The following is a 23,738-nucleotide window of genomic DNA, read 5'->3' as shown; positions in this document are numbered from 1 at the left end:
ACCATTTTTTGTTGTTTGTCCTTTGAATTAATAAAAAGTCCTTCCTACAGGCACACAAATTGAAGAATATCCTGTGCACCAATTTGGGTCACATCAGGAATCTGTCCAGAGAGCTCCCAGTATCTAATAGGGGAAGGAAGTAAAGAAAGAAGGGGACAGTAGGGCCCCAAAGACAAACCTGACCATTTCAGAAATTGATCTGTTTTGGAATCTCTGGTTCTGTACCCCTTAAGTCTAAACATTTACTGTGTCCTGAAATTATTACGCACTTTAAGAAATAACAAGAAACAAAAGCAGTGCCATGTTCCATTTCCCACTAACTATAGCAGGGATCACATCTTCCTATTCTGAAAGCATTTGAGGTAATGATCTGAATATTTTTTGCTTTTAAGCTTTTTAAATATTTGACTGTCTCACCTGATGAAAGGCTGATGTAACCTCAGACCTAATATGTATTTCTCACGCATACTGTGAAATACAACTAGAATTATCAGACATTAGTTTTAGAACAGTGATAAGGAAAACAGTCCCACATAATTATTTCTCATCTTGGCCTGTTTCCACACCACATTGACACTCAAGCCATCCTGTCTCGCCTTTACTACCTGAACTCATATTGCAGAAGATCTCTCTCTCTTTCTCTCTCTCTCTCTCTCTCTCTCCATCCCTCACCCCCTCCTTACCTCTCTCCCTTTCTCCCTTTCTTTCCTTTATCAGTTATCTTTGACACAACCCCAAAACAGCACTGGTAAGAATCTTTGCAAATACTCCTTATCTTTCTTGCTCCCAATGTTTTTGTTTCTCATTAACTGTCTTGAATGTGTAGCCTTTAATGTCCAGCTGATCAGGAAACTGAAGCTGCCACAACCCTGCCCTTCACTTACCTCTAGGACTGTACATGATGACATTTTAAGTTGTCTTAAGTATGTGGGTATGGTAAATTCTGCATTTTAGCTGCCCTAGCCTTAACATCAAGCTGTAATGGGGATTTGATTGATTCTTTAGCACACTTACTATTTTTTAGAGTTTTTTGGATTGAAAAAATATCCACAAAGTTATATGATGATTTAAGTTCAGTATGTAAAAGAGATGTTTAAACAAGTGTTAGTAAATGTACAATACCAATGAAAATACTAAAGATGAGATATGAATGGTACATCTATTCCCATACTTAATTCTTTCCACATTTCTGGTCACAAACCAAATTGGATTAGAACCAAAATCAAACTTCCCCACAAGGTCAACATTGAACCTAACTGTTGAATTTTATTCAGTTCTTGTCCCATTCACTATACAGCCAGAATCATGGAAAGAATTAAGTTCATGAACCGAGGCATCACAATAGAAAGGATGTAATGGTGGTGAGAAATCATTTTGTTGTATGGTAATTATTTCCTTCCTTTAAAATGATGTTTTAAGTTTTAGGTAGTACTTTGTATGTTAGACAAAACTGAGTTTCCCTTCAGGAATAGTTGAGAGATGATGCTATGAATAATGAAATTTTAGGAGAAAGAGTACATTTTGAAAAATGGTGATTTCTCAACCACTGGACCTTGAAATGGAAGATCTGCCTTGGAGTGATTTGCAGAGTGTGATCTACTCTCCTGATTTGCATAGCATACATATTTCTATCTTTCCTTTCCTTGTCAATCTCTCTTCTCTTCTCCTATCCACTAATTCTACCTTCCTGACTTACTGCAGACTTGTGTAGTATGATTTTGCATGCTTTATTATTGGCTGGCTCTCGATTTGTAATGAAATAGAATTCTCTTACTGGGTACAGTCAAGGCCAATGTAATGAGACCCATGTGTCTGATTGTATCTTTGTAAAATGTCTCATGGAGGAGCCATATTTTAAAGGACCTCTCTAGACTATTAGTTCATGAAATGGAGGTGTTCCAGCACTTGGGTTATAATAATAATGATATTCTGGACATAATAGTTCATATTGCTGCTTCACAGCTATAGCTGAGATGTATGATCAAGTCTATATAATGGCTAAAGAGGTAGCACAAATCTATGAAAACTACGTTCTCTTTTTGGATGTTTCAAAGCAAAACACCCTGGATTTGGTTTATTCCATGCTTTTTCCTGCCTCCTATGTGAGTACAGGAAATAGTGGCTACTGGGATAGGGAATGAAGGAACAGGAAGTATTAAGCTTGGATAAACCCACAATTTAACTTATCAAGTGAGACCCAATATGGGCAACACAGCAGTCCTAGAGATACCGTTTCATTTAAGGTGTTTTATTACATTGTAAGATAACATCCGTGTTTTGATTGTCTTTAACACCTATTTCCACTTGCTAATCACCCATTTTACCATATAGTCGGGCTCTGATGCCTAACCCTTAATTGTATTTTTATTATTTTCTATTTAGGGCAGGCAAAGCTGTATGTCTATTTATGACATAAATATATCTTGTCTTTCATTAACCTAAGTTAAAAAAAAAAGTTTATTTAAAGGGGATTATAATAGTTCAAGAAACTATAAAAACCACAGTGAGTGTATTATTAGAAAGAATTGATTCAATTAATCTTTATTTAATGAGGATTCCATGCCCAATAAAATAAAATGGGATGTTTGACAATACAGCAAAAAATGATAGTAACAAGAATGGTAGACTGGAAGTTCATCGTTCCAGTTGCAATTTTCCTATTAGCAGTGTGATGTTAGCAAGTCAGCTCTTTCTGGGCCTCAATTTCCTTATATATAAAATAATGGAAAAATGACAGCAATAATTCTTTCTCTACCTGAGAGATATTTTCCACCTCAAGAAAGAAAACCAGAAGCTATATAAAAGATTTTTTTAAAACTTGAATGCTGTTTTTTTAAAATGTATTATGTCAATTTTGGGACAGTGAATCACAAACTGGTAGGAAGTAGCCTAGAAGATCTGTGTGTAGATTTATCCAGCAGTATGTTTCTTGACTGGGAGACATGATACCAGTTCTTCACCCAACAGAAGCGAACATTTAATATTTTATCCAGGCTTGAAATGAACCTTGTTCAGTGAAGGAAATAGCATGTCAGTGGAACTTACTTGGATAAAGTCCCAAAAATGTTTTTCAGGGCTGGGGATTTAGCTCAGTGGTTCTGCCACCTGCCTTTCAGGCTCAAGGACCTAAGTTCGATCCCTGGTACCAAAAGAAAGAAAGAAGAAAGCAAGCAAGAAAGAAAATCCTTCTTACGAAAATGTTTTTCAATAAAGTTGACCTGTAAGCTGAAGTCTGAGTAATGGACAATCATGAAAAATAACAGAAAGAGTGTTTCTATAAAGGGAACAGCACGTGCAGAGAGTCTGAAGTGGAAAGAATTGCTGTTTTCCGTGATCAAAATACGATTGGAGCTTGACAGACAAAAATGAGAATGGAATGAGATGAACTAGGAGAGATAACAACAGCCAGATCATCCAGGCTTTGCAGGTCATGGTTAAGGACTTGCATTTTATTCTAAATGCTTTGGGAATACAGTGAGTTTTTAAAAAGGCACTTCAGTCCTCTGTACTTAGCCAGTCAAACAGGCCCAGTTGGGAAAAATCCTAGAAGTTCACACTAGGGGTGATGGTGTGTTGCCTGAGACGTGTCTGCTTCAAGACACTTTCGTCAACTCTATCTTAGTCCATAAAGCCCCCACACCAATACCTAAGATGACTTATGTACCATGTGTTATATGTTAGTACTCTACTGTATAATTCCTAGCCCGCTCTTCCCACCCAAGTTCTTGATTCAGAATCATGTTCTTCAAAGTTCCAATTGCCTGCAAAGCTATATGTCCCATAAATGTTTGGTGAACAAGTAAATGCACAAGTTCAGTGGTTTCCAGCAGTTAGTGTGCTTCCAAACCACTGGGAAGATTTAAATTATGGCTGCCAAGGGCATACTGCGAGCTTGCAATTCACACAGCTCAGTCCACTTACTGTAGATGCTCCCAAGTGATAGTGAGAGGAGGACAGCAAGGAGAACCCGGGGATAGGCGATCCTGGATGCTCTGTGGTATTCTTGGGAGTTTTATGCTCCCCCTTCCCTTTCCCATGCTCATGTATCTGTCTTTGACTTGTGGCTATTGAAAGCATAACATAAATGTCCAGTTATCTGGACTTTAAAGTTATTAAGAGTAAAGAATTTGGGAATCTATAGTATGAGGATAGATGGATATATAGCCCTATGATATTACTGATCCAGGTAATTAGGCTACATCTTCCAGTGGCTTTCAACTAGCTTTCTTTCAGAATTAAAAGTAAGTTAGTTTTTCACTAGACACCTGAAATTTGAGTGACTTGTTTTGTTTTGTTTTTAATCAGTTTTGGGCCCCAGAAATGTCCAAAAAATGCCAAAAATTGTGATAAACTATGTTTCTTTTAGGTATGATACTCAGAAATTCTAGCCATGGTATATTCATAAAAGTGTTTTGATTTCAGAAGAGGGAAGTCCTTATTTAATTCTTTATAATGTGTATGTAATAATATAATTTTAAGGCACCTGCTTCAAAATAGAAAACTTGATGATGAAGATAATAACAATAAACAAAAATTAAACCAAAATGGGCTCAATGCCCAGGAAAACTAGCCAGACTCCATGAAGTGGGAAAGGAATAAAGTAACAGCAAAAAGGCAGGAACAAATAGAGCTATAACTGAGTTTAAAATGATCCCTTTATAGTGTGAGAGCTACTGAGGAATTCTGTGTGGACATTTGTCATGTGGGTGGGGTTCCTGCCTGCCTCATTTCAATGAGAAATCTCCAATAGAGATTGCTTTCCCGCAGTGTGAATCTTAAACATACCAGCAATATACAGTGAGTCTGCATTGTGTTTGAGCTTTTGTAATGCTGTGAACTACCTGGAAACAAATGAACTGGAAATAAAAATAGTAGTTGGTTAAAAACTTTAACTGCTGTTGGAAGGAAAGCCTTCAAGTTTCCCAGGATGCTTAAATGTCATATGATTTACATAAACAAGGGAGGAAGTCTTCTTTGTGTATTTAGGGGTGTGTATCTAATACAGGAACCCATGTTTTCCTGTAATTGAAAAGCATTCTTTAATCTTTTGAGCACATTTTAGGGCCTGTATGTACTCCAGGTATGTTGTATCCTTTTAACATGAAGACATAAGAGCAGAATACAACTACCAGAGAAACCCAGTAGGTCTCCCCTTTGTGTCATAGAAGGTACAGAAATAAATTAATCAAACTAAATAGACAGACAGAGCCTTGGGCTCACTGGCAAGATTGGCTGACTTATTCAGAGAAATGGTTATTTCTAATGGGACATAACAGGCCTGAAGCCTGTTAAAAAAGGCTATATGTGATAGAAAAATTTCCTCTGATTATAGGTATGAAGGGGATGATAACTTTTTAACCACAAAAGTAAGTGTTATTGGTGTGAGACATTGGAGGCTTTTAACCAAATACAACTGAAATGGTGGGCAATAATCTAAAGCATTATTTAAAGTTTTTTTTTAAAGTTTGCTAGATTCTGGTAGGAGCAAAAGAAGATTGTGCTGGCCATAAAGACAGTTTTCAGAGCTGGGACTGTAAAGTAATACCCATATGTAAAGGCAGAGTGGCCCGTTTTGTTTTCTTCTCGTGGTCTCTGCTCTCCAATTGCAGTGACCCCAGACACCAAAATTGCAACAAGCTGTAGAATGCTTGAACCATAGCTTTGTTAATACCAAAGATGATTATGAGTGCCTTCTGTCCCTCATCCCACAAGAGTTCTTTTGCCATCTGCTAAGCACCTACATAGTTATTAAAAACAAAGAAGTAATATGAAATGGGTGCATAGTCTTCTATAAGGTGGTGACTAGGGCTGAAATGTTTGCAGCCAGTAGTACTTTGCCTAGTTCTTTCATGTTATCACTGCTATTGAATCACACTAACTTCTACATCCAGAACTCAGGAGGAACTTTGCTGATTTAGCCCTTTTAAGACCCTAATGCACTCCTACTATCCTTGAGTTTTTAAATCACAAAGTAAGTAGACAGAAATGTCCAGATGCTTCTGTCCTAGAGTCTGAGAGATGATGCTACCTGAGACTGGGAAGAATGATTGTCCTGGCCCTTCGGGGGTAACAATAAAAGGAATTCACATGTGGGATTTGTACCCAGAATGTCAAATAAAGCCATAATCAGATGCAAACTGGATGACAAACTACATGAACTTGCAAAGCCAGACAGTTTGTTTTAAATATTTGTTTGGTTGTTTTCTTGGGGTGAGGTATTATTTATTATCAGTGAAGCCTCATATACTTACACTGGATTCTAAGACTAGAAACAGTCTCTACAGGTCCCTCAGGAAGCCAATAACCTTAACTTCCTTTAAAATTCATTCTTTCTAAAGCTTTCTTCTTGGTGCCTGTCAGCCTAGGATGCTTCTTTGCCTACAAGCTGTAATTGTGCACTTGTAGTCTCCATTAAAGGTGCTTGGTGTTATTCATTCAGTTAAGTCATTTAATTGAATGAAGACTTAAATAAAGCAGCTCTCACAATAGTATTATAAACTGCTGGGGAAAGGAGATTATGACTTCTATTTCTTTTCTGTTCGCTCAGCCTTCACCCGATGCACACAGTCGTCATTCATTCATATTCCCTCCTCAACCTCCCTGTTTCACTGGGCATATGCCCAGTAGGTGTTGAATGGGGAAATAAACCAACCTGCAAACCCACTAATCTGAGTGCTCTTTTCTTGGCAGTGACAAACAAGAAACCCACACAGGCATCTATCACAAAGGTCAAGCAGTTTGAAGGTTCCACATCATTTGTTCGGAGATCACAGTGGATGCTTGAGCAGCTTCGCCAAGTTAATGGTATCGATCCTAACCGGGTAAGTGAATTGTCCAATGCTGAACAAGGAATTCTCTTCACAAGATGACTCCCTGATTGACCTTGGTAGTGATGGTAGTGCTTTGAATCATAACTAGCCCTTTCTGATGTCTGTTCGTTTCCTATGGAAAATTATAAATCTTTGAATTATGTTTGTTGCAGGAACCTAAGGTGATACATATAGAAGAAATACTGCCTCCAAAAATGTTTATCAGCAAAGGGCAGGATTCAGATAATCATGTGCATGGTCATCAATATTAAAACACCATTTCATGAAAGCTTCATTTATTCCCTGCTATCATTAATGACAAAGGTCATTCTACCAAAAATCAAATCAATTAATGACACTTGAAAAATCATATATTAGGATTCCACTGGATTTTATAAGAAACATTTTAAAATACAGTTATCTATTCGAAGTACACTCATTCCCTTTTGAGATTCTCTCTCTCTCTCTCTCTCTCTCCCTCCCTCTCTCTCTCTCTTTCTCTCTCCCTCCCTCCCCCTTTCTCCCCCTTCTGTCTCTCTCTCCCTTTTTCTCTGCCCCCTCTCTCTCTCAACACCCCACCACCTCCACCACCACCATGTCAATGATGAAGAATAATAAAATGTAAATTCTTACCATATACTAAAATAATAAGAGGGAATCTTTTCCTATGAAAGTTTAGAGGCAAGATCAATAGAGGTCATTGCTGAGAATGTGAAAGAATCTTTTTTCCGGTACTTTGGAAGATAATACACAGTATGAATTCTAAATGTAAGTCAATCTGCAGTTAGGCTATGTCAACTTCAATGATTCTAGCCTCCTAGGAATATCTATAAATACTGTAAGGTTGGATTTTGCTTGATTAAAAAAATGTGACTTCTTCATACACTCAATTCCTAATAAAGATGAGCATTATCATTGCCATAGTCTTTTCACTTTTATGTGTATTTTGATGGGGGAAAACTGGGAGCAGTAGTTTCAAAATATTGAGATGAGTGTTTATTTCAATATCTTTTCCAGGATTCTGCAGAATTTGATTTGTTGTTTGAAAATGCTTTTGACCAGTGGGTAGCCAGCACAGCCTCAGAGAAGTGCACCTTCTTCCAGATCCTCCACCACACCTGCCAGAGGTACCTCACAGACAGGAAGCCAGAGTTTATTAACTGCCAATCCAAAATTATGGGAGGTGAGTGGGCACTTAGATGACATTAGTCATTTTCTTTCCTTAGACTCACTTTTATATGAAAAGTTAAATGTTCGGTAACATAATTAAAAACAAAAAATCAAAAGCATTAGAACCATTCAAGGGAGTTAATTGTATGCTAAGTCTAGACACAGTAGCATGTTTTCACTCTTATGGCAAAGGTGATCTTTTTATAACAAATAGCCATTTAGCTAAGATTATTTGTCCTATGAGAACAATTCTGCCCCTTTATTAGAAAAATCTTTCAGCTTTGTTTCTTTACTACTTTAATAATGTCATTGCAGAACATTGTTTTCTGGGTTCATTTTTCCTATTATTTCTAAAGATATCTTACAAATACTAATGTAAAAACAACAAATACTGTCCTTTCTTTCAAACAACTGCCAATCTCAAGTTGATCCCTTAAATGATGCACAGAGATCAGGTGGAATGAGTGTTCTAAGCCAGGGTAGTGGGGTGAGTACACAGGCAACATACTGAGAGGCATTTAGATGGTGCTTACACCACTGGCAAGTCTTTTTTAGGGAATCCAAACTGCTGAAAATATAAAAGCCTTGCCAATCAGTCTGTGAGTGGGGAAGACTTTTTATATCATTGGTCTTTTTGCTGACCTATTTTCTTGCTTTTGAAATACGTTTTTTAAATGCACCAACTTTACCTTAATCAAATTTTAAATCAAAGTTACGTTAGAAACATTGTATCTTCTCCTTGGGATATCTTTTATATTCGTATGGACTAGAATCCAGTATTTTATCTTAGCAGCTAATGTGCATACTGTCACTTTTCCATTAGTCTGCTAGATCTTGTATGGAAAAAATACTGTTCAATTCTTCATTATTGTTCATGAATTTTACATTTTAATAACCTTGAAAGGTTTTTCTCCAGCTCAGATGCAGTCTTTTATTATAGCTTCTCGGTTTAGTCCCAGAAAAACAGATGATTAGTGGTGCATATTTTCTTCCAAGTGACTACTTCCTATGGTACAAAAGTGGAAAACAGACCGGGGATTTAGCTGAGTGGTTTCGCCGCCTGCCTTGCAAGCACAAGGGCCCAAGTTCAATCCCCGTACCAAAAAAAAAAAAAAAAGTGAAAAACAGATGTTTAAAGGAAAGAAAATATTAAACACTGAGTTATTTGAAAAATAATGAGATATAGCCCTCTATTAGGTCTATGCCACCACTGATCCTCAGATGAGGCCTACTTTTTTTTTTTTTTTTTTTGAGTTTATTGGTACATTTAGGGATACAGTACAGTTACATTTATTGTTGGGATCATGTACCTTTACATGGCAAGTCTTGATTCTCATTTTTTCCCCTTACCTCTGCCCTCCCTTCACCCCCTCCTCCCCTCCCCATCTACAAACACTTTATTTTCATCTTTTCATTCTCTCACATTTTTTTCTTTTCCCTTTTTGTTCTTCCCCTACGTATCACACCTTCCCTACACCCTTAGCTCCTTTCCTCCCATTTCTAAATGTCAGTAATCTTATTAGAATCTTATGCATTGTTGCAGAATATTCACACCAGAGGCCTACTTTTAAAGTCCACTTTTAACAATTTGGTAAGTCTGAAAGTCCAGGCTTAGAAGTACTGGTGGGTCCATTTTCAGGGCATGGAAAGTTGGCCAGAAACTCAGCTTTTCCTCATGCTTCATTAGTTAGAATTCTCTCTTCTAGTCTAACATTGCATCATTTTCTTGATCAGTTCTTACTGAAAAGCATTTTTTCTCACTGTCAGTGTGGCCAGTAGTTTACATGGCTAGCACCTCTAAAAATATTGTGCCATTATGGATTTGAAGTTTTTGTTGCTCTTGAAAAGAGACGTGCACCCCCCTCCCCCGAGCATTCCACTTGATGTTCCATCCTAAGGCACCAACCCAGTACCACAGGAACTTGTGTACTTCTTACATGTTCTTCATTTACCTTCTTGACTATCCTCAGACTTTCCTACAAGTCACATCCAGTGCTTCCTGAGTCATTAACCCAGCCTTCAGAGATTTCTATTGCCAAATGAACCCCAAATGATGCAGAGTTCAAATGGGAAACTATGATGTTAAATTGTTGGTATGTAATTGGATGAAGCTAAAAATTGCTTTCCTAGAGCTAGAAAAATGATAATGAGATTAAGTACCAGAATTAGTTTTGCCTATTATGACTCTAGATAAGTCTCTTTATCTTCTCTGGAGCTCAGTTTCCCAGGGGCACCATGTGGAAGCTAAATCAGATGATATCTACAGTCCCTTTTAGTTCTGACATTTTGAGTATCTGTAATTCTTAAATTAGAATTTTATTGTGTGGGTTTATTGCTTCTTAAGGAACTAAATAAAAGATTTAGACTGGCCCTGGATTTCTAAGGAAGGGAAAAGAAGAAAGCTTATATTAAACATATTGTAATTTATTAGTAACATGTGTTTTTAAAAAAATGACGTTGTCTTATTTAAATAGCACTTAGTTGGTAACAGTTGTAGCAACACACCCTACTGAATTAGTATGCTGATTGGTCTTTCTTTTTGCCAGTTATCCCAATTCTGACACTTAAAAATGATGTGTTTTGAGGATCACTAGACTCTGACTCCTTCAACTTCTACTAACTGCCCCATCTTTAGCAGATGAAATCCATTTCTCATTTCACAAAATCACTTGGTATCTGTTACTCTTGGCCCACAAGTTCTAGATGCAATTGTTTATTATACTGTAAAATGTGAGTTTTGTGATTTTTAGAGTTCTAATATTGGTGTTGGTATGCTTTACACATGTTATCTTAGATTTTAAAACTGCCTTTGGAAATACAATTTACTATCTCCATTTTACAGAGAAGGAAGAAGCCGGATCAGAGAGATTATTAAATAGCTTGCCGAGGGTTATAAGTGTATTGCTAGTTACTGGAGCTAAGATCCCAACAACAGGCTCAGTCAGCTATAAAAGCATCTGTCTTAGAGACAGTAGCACACTCCAGGAAACACCATTGCAGTGTCTTTGGGTAAATAGTGCCCCCTGTAGCTGTGTGGGAATGGTTGGAAATATTTTAGCTAGCACATTCCTAGGTTTCAAATGAGGAGGTAGGAGGAGAGGCCTAGAGATAATGGATAATTTAAAATTTTTTCCTTGTTATATCACAGGTGTGTAATTAAAATAATAACCTTTATTTTTCTTTGTTCTAAGGACCACAAAGTCATCAAGGACCATTAAAATCGTCTCACTTTTGTTTTTACTCACCATCCCTTTACTATATTATATAAATGACATGGAGAAGATTATGTGGTCCTGGCCACTGCCAGAGCCTCTCAGGTGCTTTGTATCTGGTCTAGCTCCATCATTGGCAAAACAGGCCCAGCAATTTTGAATGACTTTGTGAAGGTCAAATGACTAGAAGCAAGTCTGTCTTACTCCCACCAAACAATACTTTCTCTAATACCAGTTCAACATAAGATTATAATTGAAACAGCTTATATCCCGTGTAGTTCCACTGTTGTGTTTTATTATTGTGCCTATCCAATGTGATTATATTTTGCTTTTTGTCTTGAGGAAGATTGGTTAAATAGAAATACAATGAACTCTAGCATGTTTGAAATTCTTTTCTCTAAAGTGATATCTCCTTATTTTCTGCTATGGTTTAGATCTAAATATCCCCCCATTTAAAAGCAGGGCTTTCAGAAGGTGATTAAGTCATGAGGACTCTGATTTCGTTAATGGATTAATCCTTTGATGATACTGTAATGTTATGGCATTATTGGAAGGTCATGGAAACTTAAGAGGTGGGATCTAGTTAAAGGGGATGTTTCATGGGGGATGTGACCTTGAGGACGTATCTTGTCACCGGCCCCTTTCTCTCTGACTCTTCCTCTCTATATATACTTCCTAACCCTTCCTTGATGTATCTCTGCTCCCTGACTGCCATAAACTGAGCAACTTTTCTCCACCATGCCTTTCTTCCAAGATGCCTTGGCGCCATTAACTGTGGACTGAAACCATGAGCCAAAATAAACCTTTCCTTCTTTAAGTTGTTTTTCTCAGTGCTGAAAGCTGACTAACATGCCTCAAAAGCACACTTTTGGATCTTCTTTTGCTAACTTAGGACCCAGGAAAGAAAACAATCAATTCTTCAGGGCTGATTGAAGACCCTCATGACCTGAAAAGGAACAGATTGCTCTAATGAAGTATACAGGGAGAGGTGCTGGCTCCCTTTCATGACTCTGAGAGCATTTTTGTGGCTTTCTCTCTTCCCTGGATTGTTAAAGGATCAGTGAGCTGGGACAGAGTCCTTAAGGTCATGCCTAACCTCCACCATACTCCTATTATTTTACTACACATCAGTCACCTTTCAAAATTCAAAGCCATTGTATGGCTTTCTGGGTTCTTAAACTGCCTAGCAACTTGAGGATATTGAAAAGAGATGTGTGGAACAAGTTCTGGCTTCTGAAATACAGTGTGGCATCATAAATCACTTCCTGAAAGAGAAGTCTCAAGTTCACATGGACAGGTTTATTTCTTTTGATAGGGTAGTTTTATTGACTGTGTTTACTGTAAGCAGAGATGATGTTACAATATTATATTTGCAATAACACATTTGCTCTTGAACCTTAGACTCCAGAGGAGGGAATTTGCTTTCTGCTAATTCGTTTCAAAGAAACATAGCCTGCCCACAAAAGAACATCCGTTTAGATAATGGGCATTTCATATTAATTCAGGGTCCCAAGGGAGACTTTGTTATTCTACATACTTCATTATTCTTAGTCAAATATAAACGATTCCCACGTGGCTCCCATATTGATGTTTTATTTATTCTGCCCTTTTGTAGTGACTTCTGTTGACCTATTATCTCTATGCCTAATACAGGCTGAGGATCCCTTGCCCAGAATGCTTGGAACAAGAAGTGTTTTGACTCCATTTCTGAATTTTAGAATATTTATATGTACATAACAAGATTTGTGGAGACGTGGAACTCAAGTCTAAACACAAAATTCATTTATGTTTCAAATGCACTTTATACACAAAACCAGAATTTCATCCAATATTTTTAATAATTTTGTGCAAGAAAAAAATTTTGTGTATTGCAGCTGAAGGGGCTAGGAGACACTGAATACACTGTTGTGTACCTGTGTTTTGACTGCAACACTGCACATGAGGTCAGGTCGGGGATTTTTCAATTTTGTCATGTCAGCACTGAAAACCTTTCAGATTCTAAAGCATTTTGGACTGCAGACTTTCAGATAAGAGGTGTTCAACTTGTGTTATGAACCTTATAACAATCTTTAAAGGTTTTGCAATCCACAAAGTAGGTTCTTTGGAATTATTGTGTGTGTGAGTAAGTGATATACATTGCTTGCAAGGAAAAAATAATTTATTCTTCAAGATGAGTATAAACTGAAGCCTATCCTAACATTCCTCATGAATGCTAAACCCAAACACCCTGCTAACTCATTCAATAACCTCTTAACCTTTTTGCCTGTTGTATAGGTGTCATCCTTCAGTGTTTACCCCTACTAGTTTTTCAGACCCAGTTTTGCACATCTCCTCATTGATGCAATCAAGCATTTATTTATCACTAGCCACACATTGAGCTTCGAGCTCTCTCTAGAGACCCAGCCAAAAAGTAGGCACCTTCAGCAACTTAACTTTTCTGGTGGGCATATAAAACATTTCCTAGGGACAAAGAAGTAACTGAGCTACTTTTGTAAAGATGGCTAGCACTCACCAGACAGGGCAGGATGAAATAAGCTCTTTCTCATTTCAACAATTAATCCAGACAGTTTTATTGCAATGTTAGCTATATTCAGAATTTGGAATGAATGTGGTGGATTGTTTTTCCATGAAGCAGGCTATTTTAAAGTGCCACAGATTTTCAGCAGCAGCAAAAGGTATTTCACAAGCATTGCCCTTCCACACACAGCTCTTCAGATGATGCTATAAAGCCCAGACTTCAGAGCGCTGTTAGAATTCTAGGGACACAGATGCCTCTGATGTCTCCTTCTGCCCAGGCTTGCCTTTGTTTGCCCCTGCTGATTGGTGTGCAAGAAAGGAAACCCAAATGGCTATACTCTGGATTCCCCTGGGGTGAACAGAATCTAAACATTCAATCACAGTGTGACTTTCTATTCTGTTTTTCTTCCAACAATACAAGGTCATCTCTTCGTGAGGTGTGCAGGTATGTCACCTTGTGAATGTCCCAGTCGTGGGTAGTGTGAAGTGAGATGACAATTAAAAAAAAAAAAATTCTTTCTGGGCTGGGGATTTAGCTCAGTGGTGCTACCGCCTGCCTCACAAGCACAAGGTCCCAAGTTCGATCTCTGGTACCAAGAAAAAAGTCAAAAAGTGCTTTCTAACAGGGTTCTTTTGCTTGGGGGGTTGATATGGTTATTCTTAATCCCAATTTATTAATATAGTGCTTTAAGGGAACCTATAATATTTGCCACAACTGTTTCGTGTTCGTTTTAATGTTTTTTTTTTTCAGTGAATAAGACTTATGGGGATGAACATCATGTTCTTGTACATGCTCCGAGTAGGAACACATTAAAACAAATTGCTTACTTCTCAAAAATAAAGTCATGAATAATTTTAGTTCTAGTACTCAAAATTCTGTATACTTAGACATGCACAGAGATATCTGTCTCTGTCTCTCTTATCTCTCTCTATCTTACACACACACACACACACACGATCATAATTCACAAAAATAGTTATTTTAAAACCACCATTTTTTTGCTTCTTGTTGCCTATACAGCAACAGAGTTGGGGAGGCTTCTTAGCTGATTCACTGTTGTGACAAACAGTGAAATGTTCCTCACAGTTCTTTAAATCAAGAGCAATCTGTGTCATGGTTATTCTAGTGACTATTTTTGTTGCCCTTGAAAAAAACAACAAAATTACAAACTTCAGTTACCCTCCACCTTAGTGCAAATAAAGAAAATGCTTCATGGGAAACTCCCAAACCCACAGCTATAAAGAGACACTTATTCTCCATCCATTAAGTAGAGAACATGCCTTCCAAGTTTTTAGTAGGCAAATGTCTTACTTTCCTTTTATTTATTGATTCAGCTCAGAAGAAGGAGGGTGCCACTAGCTTAATACGTTCTTTGTGAGAGTTAATTTAAAATTACATTTCAGAAGTTCATAAATGACATTTAATTATATTAATCATGTAAAACAGAGAGACATTTTATTTTTTCATAACTCCATCTTCATCATGGAAGTCAATACATATTTTCCTAGATAATATATTTCATTTAAGGCTTGCTTTGGGGCAGGATAAAAACAATTTGCCTTATACAAACTCTATGGAGAAGGAAGGAAATTAAAAATAAAAACAAAAACATGCATCAGTAGTAGAACAATAAGAATATTTAAGCTGGGCCCAGTGGTGCATGTCTATAATTCCTGCATTTGGGAGGCAGGCAGGAGGACGGTGAGTTGTAGGCCAAGGCTACATAGTGAATTCAAGACCAGCCTGGACTACATAATAAGACCCTGTCTCAAAAACAACAACAACAAAAAATCTAAAGTTAGAAAAGCATAGTTTGTGGGTTTCTTTGCTTTTATTGCTTGGTTCCCATCACTCCAGGGTAACTACCGTGTCAAGCACAAGTGTGTTGGTATTGCCACATAGCCCATCTGGTGTTAGCTGAGCACTGTTAGAATCACACCTGACTAGCTAAAAGCTATCGGTGTTTCTGGATACTAAAATTTTATATATTTATTTTTTTAACTTAGGATGACATTTCTAGTCATGTTAGTAGGTATAAGCTCTTTCATATTTTCTGATTCAGTCAATCTTATCTTATTCCCACATGATAAATAAGAGATAAATGCTTTTAAGTGAAAAATAAAAACTGAAGTAACCAAGACTACTTCTTTAGATTCCGTCCCTTTCTGTGCATCATGTAAATGATTAGTAACAGGAAAAACTGGGTCACAGATGCAGGGTTTTTTTTCACTGCTTATTGGCTGTAATTTACACTGAAATGCTTGCTGTAAAACAGCTGGTTAGGTGTATGGCTAGTCATCCTATTACAGACATGACTCCATACATTCATTTCTTTTGAAACATGTCTCTCTTTTAAGATCTTGAACCAAATCAAGGCTACATAAAGGCACTTCCAAAATATCATTTCTTGGCTTGACAAAGATTATGAACATATTATTCCTAGCCAATGCTTAAATAATCTGCAACAGCATTTCCTGCTTTTAGAATGAAACAGACCTTAATACAATGAAGATAGTGCAGACTGGATTTACTTATCCCTGCCTTTGATGGTATCACTCATTAGCTCTGTGACTTTCTCTAAGCTGTTTACAGTCACCCTTCCCATCCTGTTCTTTATTGTGAACAGTACATATTCCTTCAAAGTATGCTATGAGGATTAAAGTAAAACTTTAAATATTAAATCAAGTAGGTTTAATATTTTCAACTGAAAAGTACCCAAGCATGCTTATTTTATCTTTAAAAATGGGAATTTTAATATGCATATTCATAACATTACATAATTTCTTCCAGAATAATTACCAAAGCCTTCTCTTATGAAGATGCAAAAAATATTCTTGAGCTTTTTTAGCTCATGTTTGCCATAAGAATTGATAAAAAAAAAATTGTTTGTTCCAAGTGGGAATGAGCTGATCTGTATTACAGACATTTCAGATGTCTAGGATGCTGAATTGTTTGCCTTGGTTTTATAGAATGCTGAATATGTTGCATTTTATGTTTGACATTTATAGAGTGCATATGTTACTGCTGACTTACCACAACAACAATGTTCAAAATATATCAAGTGACATAGTGCCAGAGTTCAGAGCACGTAATTCACATCTTCTACTAGGAAAGAAAAGACCTAAAGCCTGTTTCCTAAACTTTACAAGACAATGGATGTATTCTTTTTCCACCAAAATGTCTTCCATCTAGAATATTTCCTTGACTTCAGTTCTTGTTACACTACCAAATACAGAGACACAGGAATCAGAGGTAAAATCATTCAATACTGGGAAAAATGAAGTGATATTTCTAAAACAGACATAAAAACACATCCTTTGTGATACCCACGTTTTTAGATGACAGGCAAATATAGTTTTTTAAATAATCTTAGAGGTATGAATTTACTAACCAATTTTCTAAGGAAAAACATTTTTAAAATCCCCATCTAATAGCACTATAATAGCTGAAAATTTAACACTAAAAGATAAAAGGGGCATAATCTCTGATAATAAAGGTGCTATTTCTTAAATTAGAAATCTTATCTGTAAGAAAAATTTACTTCATTGTCCCTGTTTTTCTTATTTTGTGTAGACTAATAAATACTCCAGTATTAGCTAGCATTTAAAAGCTGCTGCCCTACTATAACATAAAAGCCAAAGGTAAAAATTACATGGAATTTTAGTGAAAATAAGCTGTAAATTGTCAAGAGCAATAACTAAAAGAGATTATTCAATGATTTGGTAAATTCACCCTTGCTTCTGTGATACCCACTCAGAACACTCTTTGGACAACAGATCAGATTACAATCTTCAGGTTTAAAATGCCGTAATTCCATTCCTTACCTAAAAAAGAGATAAGGAACTTGAGCATACTATCTGAAAAAATTACACAAGAATGTCAGATTTCTACAATGATTAGTGAAAAAATGCATGAAGTGGTCACCCTACCCCCACCTTTGTTTTTTCTATCACAGCAAGGTTAAATCACTAGATTTAGCATAAGTAGTTGTTTGAAATTTCCGTAGTGATATAAATCTGACATTGAACACTTTTTAATTTATAAAACCAAATATTTCCTACTCTTTTACCTGCAATATATTTACCCTGGATTAGGTTCATTGCAAACAGGAGCAATAAGTTTGCAACATTTTACTAATAAAAATAAAGGACATATTACATGAAATATGTTTATACTAAAAGTAAGAGTTACAAAAAGGTTAAGTTAAAAAATTATTTAATAATTTTCTAGAATTCAAGTTTTACTGGATATATTTTCATCTGACAATTTTTGTAGGCATCATTTCTCTCAGATTGTAGCCATCCATAAAAAATATAGAAAATGAAATAGGTTTATTGTTACATAGACAAGCTTTTAATGGTCAAATAATTATAGTGATTTTAAGAGAATTTGAGATGAATAATGGATTAGTCATTTGAAAATGAAAACAGACATGGAAAATATGAGACAGGCTGCTAAAGAATGAATGTCCAACTTTCAGGATTAAGATCTTACTGTGACTATCTACATAAAATGATACAGTAAAATTTAAATTACTACTAGTAGGAAATATAAGCATTTCACTAAAGCAATTTGTAAGAGTATCAGATTTTCAATGAATTTTGCCTTGGGGAGAAAGTTCAAATTCTAAGCCAAATGTCTGGCTTGGCTTTGAGGAGTTTGTTTACCATCAAGAACAAAAGGTGCTTACCACAGATTTTTGAGGGCACCCAACTTATAAAACCTCCCATTCAGAGAGGAAGAAGCCTAAAATCTGAAGACTGAGAATAAAGAAATCTAACAGGAAGATGCCGCTTTAAAATTTTTGGCTTCCTCTGTGACTGTTCTAATAGTGTTCTCTCCCAGATCCCTTAACAAACCCCATGGCTTGACTGAACTTTCTAGTTCACCTTCATCTGTTGCTATGTTGTGTATCTTTTACAGTGAAGTAAACAAACATGGAAGGTTATCCTGACTTCAATTTGTTTGTTTTAGTGGGTATGATTTGGTTTCTGTTTTAGCTCTAAGTGTAGTATGTTGGTTAGAGTTCTCTAGAGGAATAGAATCAATAGAAAGTATATGTATAAATATGCAAGGTGATAATTGGGCTTACTGCATCAGAGGAAGGAGAGTCTATGATGACTGTCCACATGCTGGAGTGCGGGAGGTTCTAGTAGCTACTAAGCCCACAAAGATGGCAGCCACAAATGATCAAGAATGCAGCCGGGTATGATGGCACAGGCCTGTAATTCCAGCACTCAGGAGGCTGAGGCAGGAAGATCACTGCAAGATTAAGACCCTCCTGGGCTATATAGTAGGGAGTTCTAGGCCAGCCTGCACTACAAAGTGAGACCCTGTCTCTAAATAAATAAAAAAAATAAATAAATGTAAATAAATGCAATACCAGTCCAAGATTAGAGACCTGGAAGCTGACTAAAGAGTCACTGGTATTAACGTGTGGGTGAAGGCTTTAGAAACTGGACAGCAATGTCCAAAAGCGGTGGCACCTGCTCAAGCAGCTTGGAGCTCTGTGAAAATGCTCAGATTTCTTTCCTTTTTTATTCCGTCCAAGATACAAGCCTATTGGTTGGTGCCACTCACAACTAAAGTGGGTCTTCCTCCCTCATTTTGCTGGCCTATATGCCAGTCAGCTGTGGATGCACCCCAACAGATACACCCAGAAGTGTACTCAATACACTAGGCTTCTCTTAATCTACATATTATAATTAACAGTCACTATCAGCATCAATAGGGGATGCTGTCTCACCTCTTAAGTTCTGTGAACAATTCAGTGGGCCCCACCTCTGAAAGGGGAAAAATACCTACCTTATTATTTTCTAACCTTGAGATCATATTAATCATAAACATTTTAAGTGCAAATGTGAGTGGCAAGAAAACAAAATAGAAAGCATATCATCATTATTGGAGTAAAGGTACACATTTTAGCGAAAAGAAGAATGAGGACAAATCTTTATTGGCTTAAAAACTTAGTTATTTAACTTGATAAATATAATTTTGTTAAATTGTGAGGTAACATATGTTTCTGTCTAAGTGTGTATATGTATGTTATTGTGCATGCTTTTTCATGTCAGTGGATACTATGTAATAGGAAAGCAGCTATATTTTATTATTTAAACCAGTAGTTCATGAGAACAAAACAGTAGTAAGAATGACTCAAACTGTTTGGAAGTTTAAATGTCTAAGCAAAAACTAATCACTTAGGCGTTTTTGAAAATCTAAGTGTAACTGTCACAATTACCTATAATACTATGCCCAGAAGAGAAAGAACCTTTAGAATCAATATCTCCCAGATGAACTGAATTAAGAACATTATGCTCAGGATTGTCTTTAGCTACCTTATAACAAGGAGGATTCAAGGTGCATTCAGTGGTTCACATATAATATCATGATTGTTCCCTTGTGATTATTCCCTTATATGGTGTGTTGTTCTCTCCATCTGTGTTTTTCACAATTGAGTGATTTCATTGATCTTTCCAGTTCCCATTATAAGAGACTGAGACTTAGATGGAGGGGAGGCATCATTCTCACAAGGTCAAGATAGTCACACATCTTTCATAAACTGAAAACTTCTCCTCTCCCCCCATCTCTTGATTCCTTTCACATTTGAGGAGGACCTATTCCCCTATTTCCTGTTAGATATTTTTAAATTTTTCTTTGTATTTATATTTTGTGTTTCTCATATAAAAGAAACCAGGCCATATGTAAGTGTGTGTCTGATTTATTTCACTTGAGCATTGTCTCAAGATGCATCCATTTTACTACAAATGGCACACGTTTATCCTTTTTGGCAGTGGAGTACTCCAGTGTGTGCAAATACCACATTTTCTTTATCCATTCATCTGTTCATGGACAGAGAGGCTGCTTCCCAGGATTTAGCTATTAGTAATTATACTGCTATAAACATGGATATGCATGTTTCACTGTAATACGATGTCTTGAACTATTTTGGAAAGATACCTAGAAGAGGAATACTGGAGTGAAATAGAGTTTCTAGTTTTAGATTTATGATGAATCTCCATAGCGATTTCCATAGTGGTTGTACGAGTTTCCATTCCCACCAACATGTAGGAGTGTTCCTTTTCCCCCACAGCCTCACCAGCATTTATTATTCTTTGATTTCTTTATGGCAGCCATTCTTTTGGAGTAAGATGGGATCTCAGTGTTGTTTTAATTTGCATTTCTTTAACGGCCTCAATAATGAACATTTCCTCATGTGACTACTAGCCATTTGTATTTCCAGTCATTTCACTTGCCCTTTTTTAAAATTAGGTCTTCTGTTCTGTGTTGTTGTTGTTTTTGTCTTTTGTTTTTTGTTATTTTTTTAGTTCCTTATTAGATTCTAGATAGTTGTCTTCCATCCAAAGAGTAACTGGCAAAAATGTCTTCCCATTCTGTAAGTTGTGTCTTCCCTCTTGGTTGTTTCTTTTGCTGTGCAGAAGCATTTTAATTTTATATGATCCCATTGTTCATTTTCAGTACAATTTTCTGTGCAACCAGGGCTCTGTTCAGAAAGTCCTATACCTATGACGTCAAGAGTTATACCTATTTTACCTTCCAGGACAGTTTAAGTGTTTCTGTTTCAACATTTAGATCCTTGATTCATTTTTAGCTTAGTTTAGTACATGGTGAGAGATATGAGTCTAGCTTTGATCTTCTGAATATATCTAGCCAGTTTCCCTGTACCATTTGATAAAGAGACTATCTTTCTTCTAGCATATGTTTTTGGCCCTTTTATCAAAGAACAAATATTTGAATGTGCTCGACGTTGTTTCTGCATCTTCTCTTCTGTTCCATTGAGCTTTGATTTGTTACTGTGTCAGTTCCATGCTGGTTTTTCAATGTAGCTTTGCATTATAATTTCTGCCTAGCTGTACAGCCCTTCTTGTACCAGAGGCCCTTCTGTCCATTCACCCCAGACTATGCTAACTGTCCAAAACATGGTATGATCTTGCTCTCATTGGTGGATGAGAAAAACACCTCTGTTCTTTGTTGGATGTAGTCCAGAGTTCCAGCACATTGGTGGACTTAATGTTAGCATTTGCCAGACCTGGTTTCTCACTGTGGGGTGTTGGGATGATGTCCTTCCTGGCCTGAGCATAAACTTCTTAGGGAGTCTGTGTCTAACGTTCATGCTCCCATTTTGGTCTCCCATGGTTGTATCTCACCAATTCACTTTGAGAGGGTGACACTGGAATCCTGAAGGTGTACTCCCAGTTCTTACTTTCTTCCTGGATCTGCTAGCCCTCCTGGCTTATCTTCTCTCCCCAGGCATTGACTTCATATGTGATTAGGCCAGTCAGTTAGTCTGCACCTCTGCTGACTCATCCCAAGCAAAATGTAGAGCTGGCTTGAAGTTGGGGGCCCTACAGTTTAATTCTGAAGTATCCAGAGTTACTGCAGAAGCCTACAGAATAAGAGCTGAAAAAAAATTTCTCCCCACATCAGAAGCCAATCACAGGTAGTAGATTCCTAGGTTATTCGTACTTCTGTCCAACTTGGCTATAAATCTGAGAGTCCCACCTTCTCCGCAGTTTTTATAATGTGCTGTAATAGCTCATAGAACTCATATTTACCAGTTCATTAAAAATGTATTATAAAGGATTCAAATGAACAACCAGATGAAAGGGTATATAACACAAGGTCTGGAAGGGTCCTGAGCACAGAATCACTTGTGTGCAGTTTGTCTGTGCTGCCCTTCTGGCATGTGGATGTTGCTTAGCCCTGAAGTTCTCCAAACCCATTATTTAGGTGTTTTTATTGATATCTCTTGTGTAAGCATGATTAATTAAATCATTGGCTATTGGTATTTAACTTATCTCCATCCCGTTCTCCTCCCTGAAGGACAAAGGTTGAGAGTGGGGCTGAAAGTTTCAGCTTCTTAATCATTGGTTGATTTGCTGGTAACTAACCCTCATCCTCCAAGGGTCACCTCATTGGTATAAACTCAAGTATGATTGAAAGGAACATAGTACAAATAACAAAAGCTACTGGTCCCCTCTGTCCCTCAGAAAATTCCAAGGGATATAGAGCTCTGTGTGTGCCAGATACTGAGGACAGAGACCTAATATAAATTCTTTTTATGTCACTTGTTTCTTGAATCTTGTGTACCTGATATTATATATGCTGTCATTAAAAAGAAAAAGGGTTTGAATATATAGATCTAGATTTGAATTTCTAGTCTGTCAGTGGTCTGTGGATGATTTACATAATCTGTAAACTTGATGTCCTCTTCTTAAAAGGAATACTAATAGTTGTACTGTGGAGTTTTGGTAAGTATTAAACACGATCAAGTACAAGACACATAACATGGGATCATAGGGAGGACTCAGTGGTAGCTGTTATACTTAATGTTTTCCTTTAACTTTGTCTTACTGTTGTTGTTGTGCCTTCCCTTTATGGAAAATTGGTTCGAAATCTGATTTCCAGTCAGGCACAGTACACAGAAAAGAGATAGAGTAGCTGGGCTTTGAAAGCATCCTGTGCACCAGGGTACAGTCATATGTACTTTTATCTGCATTTTTCTTGTCTTCTGGGAGAAAAACCAGTGAATGATGATAAAAGAGTTAGTTACCACACAGAGTTCTTACTACACATTAGTTATTTTGGTTTTGGTTTTTTGTTTTGTTTTGTTTTGTTTTGTTTGCTTACATTATCTCTATGTAGTTCTTGTTATCCCCATTTTTAAGGTGAAGAAATAAAGCCTCAGAAATATTACTTAACTACCTGAAAGTCACAGATAATGAAAAGTGCTCAAGATTTAAACCTAAGTCTGTCTCTAATGTCTTCTCTTTCCATCTTCATCATTGGAGATACTGGAAAATGGAGAAAACTTTTCAAAGCAGCTATCATTAATTGATATTTCTGTTTAGAAGTTCCAGGTGTTCCTTCGACAAAACTAGATTTTACTCTAACATTTAACATTCCTATTGACATTGAATAATATATTTTGTAATGAATCATTTGAATTTCAGAAAACATTGCTTTGGCATTATTACTTTACAGCTCAATGTTTGACTGGGAAGTTCACTT

At 36.8% G+C, this 23,738-nt stretch overlaps 1 protein-coding gene across 1 annotated transcript in view; it reads left to right on the top strand.

Moving 5' to 3' along the window:
- The window catches only part of Stxbp6 (syntaxin binding protein 6), a 173,451-nt gene that overhangs the window by 113,877 nt on the left and 35,836 nt on the right, over nt 1–23,738 (top strand). Inside the window, exons 2-3 of the mRNA XM_010626977.2 lie at nt 6,691–6,821; nt 7,827–7,992. Of these exons, the coding sequence (XP_010625279.1) occupies nt 6,691–6,821; nt 7,827–7,992 (297 nt within the window). The remainder of the gene's footprint in view (nt 1–6,690; nt 6,822–7,826; nt 7,993–23,738) is intronic.

The sequence above is a fragment of the Fukomys damarensis genome, unplaced genomic scaffold (genome assembly GCF_012274545.1).
Source record: "Fukomys damarensis isolate Sample0158 unplaced genomic scaffold, DMR_v1.0_HiC HiC_scaffold_17, whole genome shotgun sequence".
Taxonomy (NCBI): domain Eukaryota; kingdom Metazoa; phylum Chordata; class Mammalia; order Rodentia; family Bathyergidae; genus Fukomys; species Fukomys damarensis.
The sequence above is the reverse complement of the archived record's forward strand: the minus strand, read 5'-3'. Positions and strand labels throughout refer to the sequence as shown.